The sequence below is a fragment of the Chiloscyllium plagiosum genome, chromosome 3 (genome assembly GCF_004010195.1).
Source record: "Chiloscyllium plagiosum isolate BGI_BamShark_2017 chromosome 3, ASM401019v2, whole genome shotgun sequence".
Taxonomy (NCBI): Eukaryota; Metazoa; Chordata; class Chondrichthyes; order Orectolobiformes; family Hemiscylliidae; genus Chiloscyllium; species Chiloscyllium plagiosum.
Window position 1 is genome coordinate 120378136 of NC_057712.1, and position 12567 is coordinate 120390702.

General features: G+C 41.8%; 2 protein-coding genes across 5 annotated transcripts in view; one reads left to right on the forward strand and one right to left on the reverse strand.

Moving 5' to 3' along the window:
* The window catches only part of trmt61b (tRNA methyltransferase 61B), a 29574-nt gene extending 23796 nt beyond the window's left edge, over positions 1-5778 (forward strand). Inside the window, exon 7 of the mRNA XM_043687213.1 lies at positions 5597-5778. Coding sequence (XP_043543148.1) covers positions 5597-5658 — 62 coding nt within the window. The 3' untranslated portion in view covers positions 5659-5778. The remainder of the gene's footprint in view (positions 1-5596) is intronic.
* Positions 5779-5794: 16 nt separating this feature from the next.
* The window catches only part of spdya (speedy/RINGO cell cycle regulator family member A), a 45521-nt gene continuing 38748 nt past the window's right edge, over positions 5795-12567 (reverse strand). For all 4 annotated transcript variants that reach the window (XM_043687218.1, XM_043687215.1, XM_043687216.1 and 1 more), the window contains exon 9: positions 5795-6393. In XM_043687218.1, coding sequence (XP_043543153.1) covers positions 6305-6393 — 89 coding nt within the window. In that variant the 3' untranslated portion in view covers positions 5795-6304. The remainder of the gene's footprint in view (positions 6394-12567) is intronic.

Sequence of the window (12567 nt, forward strand, 5' to 3'; positions counted from 1 at the left end):
TCCTTCCTGAGTTGTGGGGCCCAAATCTGCGCACAGTACACCAAATGTGACCTGACTAGAGCCTCAGAAGTACGAGCCTGCCTTTACGTCCAAATGCTCTCAAGATAAATGCTAGCATTGCATTTGCCTTCCTAACTAACGACTCAACCTGCAAGTTTACCTTGAGAGGATCCTGGACTACAGTTCCCAAGTCTCTTTGCACTCCAGACATCTGAATTTTCTCCATTTAGAAAATAGGCTATTCCTGTATTCTTCCTACCAAAATGCATGACCTGATGCTTTCCCATTTTGTACTCCATCAGCCACTTCTTTGCCCACTCTCCTAACCTGTCCAAATCTTTCTGCAGCCTCCCCGCTTCTGCAGTGCTACCTGTCCCTCTACCTATCTTTATATCGTCCAACCAGAATGCCTCCTGTTCCTTCATTAAGATTTTTAATGTATGAAGTGAAAAGTTGTGGTCCCAACATTGAGTCTTGCGGAACATCTCTTGTCACTGACTGTTATCCTGAGAAGGACCCTTTTATCCTCACTCTCTGCTTCCTGCCAGGCAGCCAAGCTTCCCTTTTTTACTCAGTAGCCTCCTGTGCAGCATCTTGTCAAAGGCCTTCTTGAAGTCCGGATCAATAACATCCATAGGTTCTCCTTGATCTAACCTGCTCGTTAATTCCTCAAAGAATTCTCGCAGACTTGTCATGCATGACCAACCCTTGAAGAACCATGTCGACTCTGCCCTATTTTACCATACACTTCCAAGTATTCAGAAATGTCATCCACAATAGATTTCAGGATTTTACCCACAATGGAGGTTAGGCTAATTGGTCTGTAATTTTCTGTCATTTGCCTTATTCTCCTTTTAAACAGGGGTATCACGTTAGCAATTTTTCAGTCCTCTGGGACCATCCCTGATTCTCGTGATTCCTGAAAGATCACCACGAATGCCTCCACTATCCCTTCAGCTATGTCCCTTTGAACTCTGGGGTGTAGTCCATCTGGTCGAGGTGATTTATTCACCTTCAGGCCATTTAGTTTTTCTAGCACCTTCTCCTTGGTGATGGCCGCATTACTCAGTTCTGCCCCCTCACTCTGAGTCACCATGAAGACTGATGCAAAGTAATTATTCAGTTCCTTAGCCATTTCCTTGTTCTGTATTACTATCTCTCCAGCGCTGTTTTCCAGCAGTAGTGTCCACTTTTGCCTCCCTTTTACCCTTTGTATATCTAAAGAAACTCTTACAGTCTTCCTTTATATTACTGGCTAGCTTATACTCCTATTTACTCTTCCCCCTCTTTTTTTTTTGTTGGTCTTTGTAAGCTTCCCAATCCTCTGGTTTCCCTCTGCCCTTCGCCACTTATATGCTTTCTCTTTTGCTTTTATGCTATCCCTGACTTCCCTAGTCAGCAATGGTTGCCTCATCTTCCGTGTACCATCTTCCTCGAGATGAATCTCTGCTGTGTATCCTAAATTACTCCTAGAAACTCCTGCCATTGCTGTTCCACTGTCTTTCCTGCTGAGCTCTTGTCTCAGTCAATTCTACCCAGCTCATGCCTCTGTAATTGCCTTATTCAACTGTAATACTGTTACCTCTGATTCTATCTTCTCCCTCTCAAACTGCAGAGTAAGTTCAATTATATTATGATCACTGCCTCCTAAGGGTTCCTTCACCTTAAGGTCTCTTATCAAGTTTGCCTCATTGCACAGTACTAAATCCAGTATTGCCTGTTCCCTAGTGGGCTCCACCAGCAGCTGCTGCAGAAATTCATCTCATAGACATTCCACAAATTTATTTTCTTGCAATCCACTATCAACTGTATTTTCCCAGTCCACCTGCATATTGAAATGCCCCATGATCACTATAACTTTGCCTTTGCTACATGCCTTTTCTATCTCCTGGGGTATCTTGTGCCCCAGCTCCTGACTACTGTTTGGAGACCTGTACATAGCTCCAATTATGTTTTTTTGCGGTTCCTCAATTATACCTACCAGATTCTACACCATCTGACCCTACTTCATTTCACACTATTGATTTAATTTCTTACAAATAAGGCAACCCCACCCCGCCTATCTTTTTGATAGGATGTATTTACTTGAATATTCAGCTCCTAATCCTGATCCCCTTTCCTCCACACCTCTGTAATACCCAATACATCCTACCTGCCAATTTCAATCTGCGTCACAAGTTCATTTACCTTATTCCTAATACTGCATGCATTCAGATATAACACCTTCAGTCCTGTATTAACCATTCCTCTTCTCATTTTCATTTGTTTGTCCTGTGTGCATAAAGTTTGATTGCTAACCCTTTCCAAACATTCTGTCCTATTTGTGTCTGTGCTGGAGATTTTAATAACCACGCCTGAGCTTTGCACTCTTACTTGCTCCTTTTAATTTTCTGATTTCCCCTTTAACTGTAGCTCCCCCCTCGACGACAAGCCGAGTTATGCAATTCACTTGGACTCTAGTCCCAGATGAAGACTGTCCCATCGGAACAGGTCCCTTCCCTAGTACTGATGCCAGTGTCCCAGGAAATCAAACCCATTTCTTCCATACCAATCTTTCAGCCACTCATTTACCTGCTTAATCTTATTGATTGTGTGCCAATTAACTCGTAGCTCAGATAATAATTCAGAGATTATTATATTTTTGGTTCTGCTTTTTAATTTAGCTCCTGGATGTTCATTGTCCCTTAACAGAATCTCTGCCCTAGTTTTAGCTATGTCGTTGGTACCTATGTTAACCATGACCACTGGATCTTTACTTTCCCATTCCAAGTTCGTCTGTAACCCAGAAGAACTATTCCAAACCTGAGCACCAGGGAAGCAACACAACCTTCGAGGCTATCGATCCTAGTCACGGAAAACAGTGTCTTTGCCTCTAGCTATACTTTCTCCAATTACAACATATGTCTTCTCTCCTTCCACTTGAATGGCTCATCCTCTCTGCAGTCCCCATTCCTGTTCACATAAGGAGCAAAGCTCTTGAACCTGTTGGATGAGGACAGGGGCTGAAGCTCCTGCAACTTTACTTCCTGTATCCCACTACCTGCAGTCACACCCTCCTGTCCCTGACCACTGGCCGAATTTGAGTTAGTTAGTCTAAGGGGTGTGACTGTCTCCTGAAACACAGCATCCAAGAAACTTTCCCCCTCTTTGATGTGTCGCAATGTTTGAAACTAAGACTCCAGCTCTTTGACTCTGAACCAGAGTTCTTCCAGCAACCAACATTTACTACAGCCGTGGTCACTCGGAACCAAAATGGGGTCCACCAGCTCCCACATCATGCAGAAACAACATATCACCTGACCCTCCATGCTTATTTTATTTAATTAGGTTTGAATTTTAAAAAACATTAACTGATTTTGTATCTCTGCTTATGCAAGATATCACTTTCCTTCATTTCACTGATGATTGAGAATAGACTGATGGGGTGGTAATTGTAATTGTCCGGGTTGGCTTTGTCCTGCTTTTGTGCGCAGGCATTTTAGGGCAATTTTCCACATTGTCAGCCAGATGCTACTGTTGTGTTGGTAATCTTTAATATGACTTTAATGTTACCCGTTTGATGCAGATGAGTGTAACTGAAACACTATCAGTTAAAACACCAAAACAGAAATAGGCCATTCAACTCGGTCATTCAGTGAGATCTGATGACTGATCTGATAATCCTTAATTCCACTTTCCTGCCTTTTCACTTAACCTTCGGTTCTCTTACTGACCTATCCATCCTCTTCATACCCCTCACAATCTCATATATCTCAACTATGTCCCCACTGTACCTCCTCTGCTTTGAAACAACCCTGGCTAATCCAGCGTCTCTTTCAGAGTAAAATGCTCCAACCCAAGCAACATCTGGTGAATTTTCTCTGCACCCCCTCCAGTGCAATCACATCCTTCCTAAAGTGCAATGACCAGAACCGCACACAATACTCCAGCTGCGACCGAACAAAAGTTTTGTACAGCTCCAAGATAACCTCCCTGCTCTTATAATCTATGACACCTGATAAAAGCAAGTGTTCCATTTGTCTTAATTACCTGTTAATCTGCCGTGCTGCCTTCAGGAATCAAAGGACAAGCAGCCCAGGATCTGTCTTTTTAGAGTCCTGCTTCTTAGTGTCCTGTCATTCATTGAATACTTCGTTGACTTATTACTTCTTTTGAAGTGCACCACCTAACACGAGATTCCACCTGCCAATAAGGGACCCAGCAGCAATCCATGAGGAATGCTACTGGACAGTGGCCTATAGTCTCTCAAACAGCTTTCTATGACAATGCTCTGCTTCCCACCATTTAAGTTGATTTTGGATCCAACTTGCCAAGTTACCCTGGATCCCATATGCTTTTACCTTCCTTATCAGTCTCTCATGTAGGGCCTTGTCAAAGGCTTTGCTGAAATCCACATAAATGCCATCAACTGCACAATATTCATCTACATATCTAGTCATTTTCTTAAAATGCAGTCAAATCTGTTCACATGACTTTCCTCTTGCAAAGCCATGCTGACTATTCATGACCAAACCTTGCCTCTCCAGGTGGAAATTAATTCTCTCCTTCAGAATTTTCTCCAATAATTCCCCTTCCACTAATGTATGACTCAATTGTCTGATTTCCTGAATTATCCCTACAACTATTCTTGAAAGGTGAAATCTCTTTTTGTAACTCTTTGACCAAACTTTTGGTCTTTTGACACAATTTCTTCTCTTACGGCTCATTGTCATACTTTGGCTGAAATGTTACTGTGCTGCACCATTCCTGACAACACACCCAGAAGTGTGGGCAGCACGGTGGCACAGTGGTTAGCACTGCTGCCTCGCAGCGCCAGAGACCCGGGTTCAATTCCCGCCTCAGGCGACTGACTGTGGAGTTTGCACATTCTCCCTGTGTCTGCGTGGGTTTCCTCCGGGTGCTCCGGTTTCCTCCCACAGTCCAAAGATGTGCAGGTTAGGTGAATTGACCATGTTAAATTGTCCGTAGTGTTAGGTAAGGGGTAAATGTAGGGGTATGGGTGGTTTGCGCTTTGGCGGGTCGGTATGGACTTGTTGGGCCGAAGGGCCTGTTTCCACACTGTAAAGTAATCTAATCACTTCCACTCTTTTGCTTTCTGCCTACTCCCATACGACTCCAATTAAAATTTCAAGTGCCAATGGAGTACTTGGGACACATGTGATGATCATACGGCAGAGACAATTTTTACCTGACACGAGTAAACTATAAAACTTTTTCAAATCATCAAATTTACTGCCCAACTCCAATGCCATTAATGTAAGACTTATTGGAAGCATAATGGTGGTGTACGTGATTTTCAAAATTTAAATCTCTCACAAATAATGTGCATTACGTTGGTTTCACTTTATTCTTGTGTGCAGCACTGTTATTTGTTGAGACTAGCATATTAGTATGCATTGTGGTTGGCATGTATATTAATGGTTACAGGAGAGTTAAGAGACAGAATTGGGTGTTTGTAAAAATATTGTTGGCAAAAGAGGCAGAGTTTAAATCTTATCCACTCGGGTTCAATATTTCCAAAGAAGTATGCTGTCGGAAGTTGTTTCAGTTGTAACAACAGATACTCATAATTGTTCTGTGCATTGTTTTTCCACAGCTTTCCTTGTTAAACTAAGAAAATTTAGACCTGTCCAGTTATATTCTACTCCACACGAGTGAAAACAGCAGCAAGTCCCCTTGGAATTATGAAGACTGAATGAGTCCTATGTACTGTAATGTTCCAATATGTATTATATCACTACGATAAATAAAACAATGTATTTTCACATTTATTCATAACTTATATTTTAGTACTTGTTAAATATAGACAGTGGCAGAAGAAAAGAACACAAAAACAATCAAAAAATCATTTGAACTTAAAAGGCAAACAGAATAATTTCATGTTCATAAAGAACTACAAGTTTGTCAGTAAACAGGTAGCAAAGGATTTTGAAATACCAATGGTCAACGTATGACATTTTAAAAGTTATTAGAAGTCTACAAGCCCAAAATCCTGCCCACCTGTTTCATTCTGATGGCCACTATGCACCACTAGAATAATTGCTTAAAGTGGTCATGAAAATTTCTGTTCTAAGTTGTTTTAATAACCTTATTAGTGGACTTATTGTTCAGAATTGAGTCTTCATTCATACCATCAGCTCTTTTTAATACCTTTTACTTTTTCGTGATGTTCACACTGGAAGATGCATATCCATACTCTAAGTAAACCTGGGCTAAGTGAGAAATTGTTAGATCAAAATTTAGTATGTTGTTCGCTCTTGCAACACATTTCTGGGGCATGAACTAAGTTATTTGCAAGGTATCCTCACTCCTCATTTCCATTAAACCAGTCCATGGATCTGTCCTTGACTGCAAGGTTATATTTTCTTTCCCCATTTTGTACAGTTTGATAATCTAAAAAAAAAAGGAGGGGGAAATGTGATCAATTGTCATACAAAAATAAAGAATTAAATCTCAATCTGCTGTATCACAAACTTGGGTAAAGTTGTGGGCCAGTGGATGGGAGATAAATATAGAGCATCACCAATATTGTATTACTGAGTCATAATTGCGCAGGAGGCCATTTGGTTTAATTAATGTATGTTGCATTTCTTTTCAGCAATCTAGTCAGTCTTATTCCTCTGCATTATACCCTACAGTTGATTCCAGTACCATTCCAACTTCCTTTTGAAATCATTGATTCATCTCTACTTCAGCTACTTTAATCAGAAAGTTCCAGGATGTTACCATGTGCAGCGGAGAAAAATATAACTTTTTATTAAATCCTCTCTTCTTGCCCTTAAGCTTAACTGTGTTCTTCAGTACCTGTATGTATCCAAAGCCAGTGGGAGCAGCTTTTCCTTGACTACCTTTTTAGAATATATTAATTTTGTATGCCTTTATCTGATAACCGCTCAAACCTATTTGCCTCAGGGAGAGCAACCAAAGATTCTCCAACCCAATGTGGAAGCTACGACATCTTCCTCTTTTATACAGTCATAGTCTTACAGCACAGAGACAGGCCCTTTGGCCTAAACTGGTCCACATCGATCAAAATGTCCATCCACGCCCACCCCACTTGGTCTATATCCTTCCAAGCTTTTTAAATCCATATATTTGTCCTAATGCCTTTTAAGTGTTATAAATGTACCCACCTCAATCACTTCCACCAGCAGCTCATTCCATATGTGTACCACCAACTGTGTTTAAAAAAAGTTGCCTGTCATGTTCCCTTTTATTCTTTTCCCTCTGAACTTAAACTGATGCCCTCTAGTCTTCGATTCTCCCAACCTTCGGAAAAAGACTGTGTATTCACCCCATCCATGTCTCTCATGAACTTATACACTTCTATAAAATACTCCCCTCAATCTCCCACGTTCTAAAGAAGAAAATCCTAGCTTGTCCAACCTCTGCCTATCACTCCAAACATTGAGTCCTGGCAACATCCTTGTGAATTTTTTCTGCATTCTTTCCTGTTTAATAGCATCCAAAACTGAACATGATACTCCAAGTGTAGCCTCACCAACATTACAACTGCAAATAACTTCCCAACTTCTACACTCAATGCCCTGACTGATGAAGGCCAGTGTGCCAAAAGCCTTCTTCACTGCCCTGTTTACTTGTGACTCCACTTTCAGAGAATTGTGCATCTGAACTCTAGTTTTGGACTCCCCCAGCTCAGAGAGAAGACTTTGTCTATAAACACTAGCCATGCCCCTCATGATTTTATAAACTCTAAAAGGTCAACCCTCCACCTCCGACGCTCCAGGGAAAGCAACACCAGGCTATTCAGCCTCTCCCCATAGCTCAAACCCTCTAAACCTAGCAAGCAGGGGAAAAAAAAAAAAGAGGCCATGAGATAGCTTTAGCAAATAGAGTTAAGGAGAATCCAGAGTTTTTACAAATATATTAAGGACAAAAGGGTAACTCGGGAGACAATAGGGCCCCTCAAAGATCAGCTAGGTAGCCTATGTGTGGAACTGCAGGAGTTAGGGGTAAATGAGTACTTTGCATGTGTTTACTGTGGAGAATGACATGGAAGATACAGAAAGTGGGGAAATAGATGGTGACATCTTTAAAATGTTCATATTACAGAGGAGGTTGTGCTGGATGTCTTGAAATGCATAAAAGTGGATAAATCCCCAGGATCTGATCAGGTGTACCCTTGCTGAGATATTTGTATCATCGATAGTCACAAGAGAGGTTCCAGAAGACTGGAGGGTGGTTAACGTGGTGTCAGTATTTAAGAAAGGTGGTAAGGACAAGCCAAGGAACTATAGACCCGTGAGCCTGACACTGGTGGTGGACAAGTTGTATTTGCAACGGCAAGGACTGATGGTCAGCATAGCATATCATGTCTCACAAACTTCTTTGTTACTTTTTCAAAAAAACAATCAAGATTGATGAGGACAGAACTGTAGATGTGATCTATATGGACTTTAGGAAGGTGTCTGACAAGGTTCATCATGGGAGATTGGTTAGCAAGGTTAGATCTCATGGAATACAGAGAGAATTAGCCATTTGGATACAGAACTGGCTCAAAGATAGAAGACAGAGGGTGGTGGTGGAGGGTTGCTTTTCAGGCCGGAGGCCTGTGACCAATGCAGTACCACAAGGATCGGTGCTGGGTCCACTATCTTTCGTCATAAAAGGTATAATTAGTAAGTTTGCAGAGGACACCAAATTTGAAGGTGCAGTGAACAGCAAAGAATGTTATCTCAGATTACAATGGGATCTTGATCAGATGGGTCAAGGGGCTGAGGAGTGGCAGATGGCGTTCAATTTAGATACATGCGAGCTGCTGTATTTTGGAAAAGCAAATCTTAGCAGGACTTAAACACTTAATGGTAAGGTCCTAGGGAATGTTACTGAGCAAAGAGACTTTGGGGTTCAGCTTCATAGCTCCTTGAAAGTGGAGTCGCAGGTAGATACAATAGTGAAGGCGGCGTTTGGTATGCTTTCCTATATTGGTCAGAGTATTGAGTACAGGACATTGGTTAGGCCACTTTTGGAATATTGTGTGCAATTCTGGTCTCCTTCCTATCAGAAGGATGTTTGAACCTTGAAAGGGTTCAGAAAATATTTACAAGGATGTTACCAGGGTTGCAGGATTTGAGCTATAGGGAAAGGTTGGAGCTGCTTTCCCTGCAGTGTCAGAGGCTGAAGGGTGAGCTCATAGAGGTTTATAAAATCATGAAGGCCATGGATAGGATAAATAGACAAAGTCTTCTCCCTCCAGTAGGGGAGTCCAGAACTAGAGGGCATAGGTTTACGGTGAGAGGGAAAGATATAAAAGAGACCTAAGAGCCAATATTTTCACGCAGAGGGTGGTACATATATGGAATGAGCTGGCAGACGAAGTAGTGGAGGCTAGTACAATTGCAAAATTTAAAAGGCTTCTGGATAGGTATATGAATAGGACGGATATGGAAGGCTATGGGTCAGATTCTGGCTGGTGGGACTAGATTGGGTTGAGATGTCTGGTCGGCATGGATGAGTTGGACCGAAGGGTCTGTTTCTGTGCTGTACATCTCTATGGCTCTATAACATCCTTGTAAACCTTTTCCGAACCCTTCCAAGTTTCACATCTTCCTGTAGTAGGGAGACCAGAATTGACTGCAGTGTTCCAAAAGTGGCCTAACCAATCTCCTGTACAGTTGCAACATGACCTCCTAACTCGTACGCTCAAAGCACTGACCAATAAAGCAAGTATACCAAATGCCATCTTCATTATCCTGTTACCTGCGACTCCACTTTCAATGAACTATGAACTTGAATTCCAAGATCTCTTTGTTCAGCAACAGTCCTCGGGACCTTACCAATAAGCGTGTAAGTCCTGTCCTGATGTGCCTTTTCAAAGTGCAGCTCTTCACATTTATCTAAATTAAACTCCATTTGTCACTCCTTGGCCCATCTGATCAAGATCCCGTTGTACTCTGAGGTAAGCATCTTCGTTGTCCACTATACGTCCAATTTTGGTATCATTTGCAAACTTACTAACCACGCCTCCCACATTCACATCCAAATCATTTTATATAAATGTCGAAAAGTAGTGGACCCAGCACTGATCCTTTGTAGCACATTGCTGGTCACAGGCCTCCAGTTTGAAAAGCAACTCTCCACCTCCACCACCCTCTGTCTTCTACCTTCGAGCCAATAAAGACATTACATTCATAAGACAAGCAAAAATATACTGTTGGCCATCCAAGATTAGCAATTACTACCTCTGCATTTGAATAACTTTGATTAGATGATGTCAGATCATGGCTTAGTGATGCTGACATCAGTGTTTATTGGTGGTTTACTTAAATGCATTCATTTGTTGATAATTAACTACCAGTATGTTGTCTATCAGACTTTCATATGGACTTCTTGCATAGTCAAAAGGATAGAATGCTACCAGCATTCAGTTAAAGAAGTCCTTTTCACCATTTTTTAATCATCTGTAGCTGAAACTCATCTATGCCTTTGTTAACTCAGGATTTGATTATTCCAATGATCTGCCTGGCTTCCACCTATGAAACTGTGTAAACATACACTCATCCAAGACTTTGGTGTTATGTCTCAACTCACACCAAGTTAGTAAGAAATGAAATTAAACTGACAGCAAGAAGTGATACAGAGTTGGAAGGCTTAGAATCTGTGTGGGTAGAGAAGAGGAACTGCAAAGGCAAAAACTGCAAAGGAGTTATAAATAGGTCTCCTAGCAGTGGTCAAGATGTGGGGAAGAAAATAAATCGGGAGATAGAAAAGGCATGTAAGAAAGGCACTATTACAACAATCATGGGGGACTTCAACATGCACGTGGACTAGGGAAATGAGTTGGTAATGGATGTCAAGACAAAGAATTTATGGAATATTTACAAAACTTTTTTTGGGATGTTTGTGGTAGAGCCCCTAGGAAGCAGGAAATTCTGGATTTGGTGATGTATAATGAGGTAGACTTGATCGGGAGGTTAAGGTGACCCTGGGGACAGTAACCATTAAATGAATTCACCCTGCAGTTTGAGAGGAAGAAGCTGTAATCAGATATAACAATATTAGAACTGAGTAAAGGTCAACTACAAAGACACAAGGGAGGTCCTAGCCAGAACTGATTTGAAGGGGAGCTTCGCAGGGAAACCAATGGAGCAGCAAGGGCAGGTGTTTCTGATGGTAATTCGGGAGGCACAGCATAAATTCATCCTTAGGAAGAAGAAACATACTAAGGTGAGGATGAGGCAACCACGACTGATAAGGGAAGTCAGAGACAGCATAGAAGCAAAAGAAAAAACATAAATGTGTGAGATTAGGGAGCCTTTGAAAACCAGAAGAGGATAACTATATAAAAAAAAGGGGTAGAGAAGACGGATTATGAGACTAAGATAGCTAGTAATATAAGAGATTGTAAAAGTTCTTTTGATATCTTAAAAGGTAAGAGAGACGCACTGAAAAATGAGACTGAATAAGTAGTAATGGGGAACAAAAAAATTGTGGAGGTACTGATTAGGTACTTTGCATCAGTTTTCACAGTGGAAGACTCGAGTAGCATACCAGAACATCAAGAGAATCAGGGGGAAGAGGTGAGTGTAGTGGCCATCAATAAGGAGGTGCTACGGAAGCAGAAAGATCTGAAGGTACATAAATAATCCAGACCAGAAGGACTACACCTCAGAGTTCTGAAGGAGATAGCTGAGGAGATTGTGAAAGCATTGGTTGTCATCTTTTAGGAATCACTGGAGTCAGGGAGGGTCCCAGAGGACTGGAAATTGGCTAATGGAATACTGCTGTTTAAGAAGGGAAGGAGGCAGAAGACAGGAACTATAGGCCGATGAGCCTTCATCATTGGTAAGTTTTCAGAGTCCATTAATATGGACGAGATTGCGGAGTACTTAAAGTACCTGGTAAAACAGGTAGTATCATGGTTACATCAAGGGGAGGTCATCCCTGATTGTTAGAATTCTTTGAGGACAAAACGAACAAGTTGGACAAATGAGAGCCAATAGACATGATCTAAGTGGATTTCCAGAAGCTCTGATGAGGTGTCTTTGACAGGAGGCTGCTAAGTAAGAACCCATGGTATTAGGGGCAACGTACTAGCATGGATAGAGGACTGGGTGACTGGCAGAAAATAGAGTGAGGATAAAGATGCCTTTTCAGGATGGCAACCGGTAACTCATGGAGTTCTGCATGGACCTATGTTGGGACCACAGCTAGTCACATTATATGTTTATGATGAAGGAACTGAGGGCACCTTTGATAAGTTTGCATGTGACTCAAAAGGTGGAGGAGCGGTAGTGTTGGCCAGGATAGTTGCAAAGAAGTGGCAGATGGATTACAATGTGAGGTAAGTGTCAGGTTATGTGCTTTGGTAGGAAGAATAGAGGCATAGGGAAAAAGGGAGGACTGCGGATGCTGGAGAGTCAGAGTTGGAAAGTGTGATGCTGGAAAAGCACAGCAGATCAGACAGCACCTGAAGAGCAGGAGAGGAGATGTTTCAACATCAGGAATGTGGAGGAGGAAGGAGGCTGAATGATAAACAGGGGTGGAGGTTGGGCTGGGGGTAGGTAGATGGGATGGCAATAGGTGGATGCAGGTGGGAGGTGATTA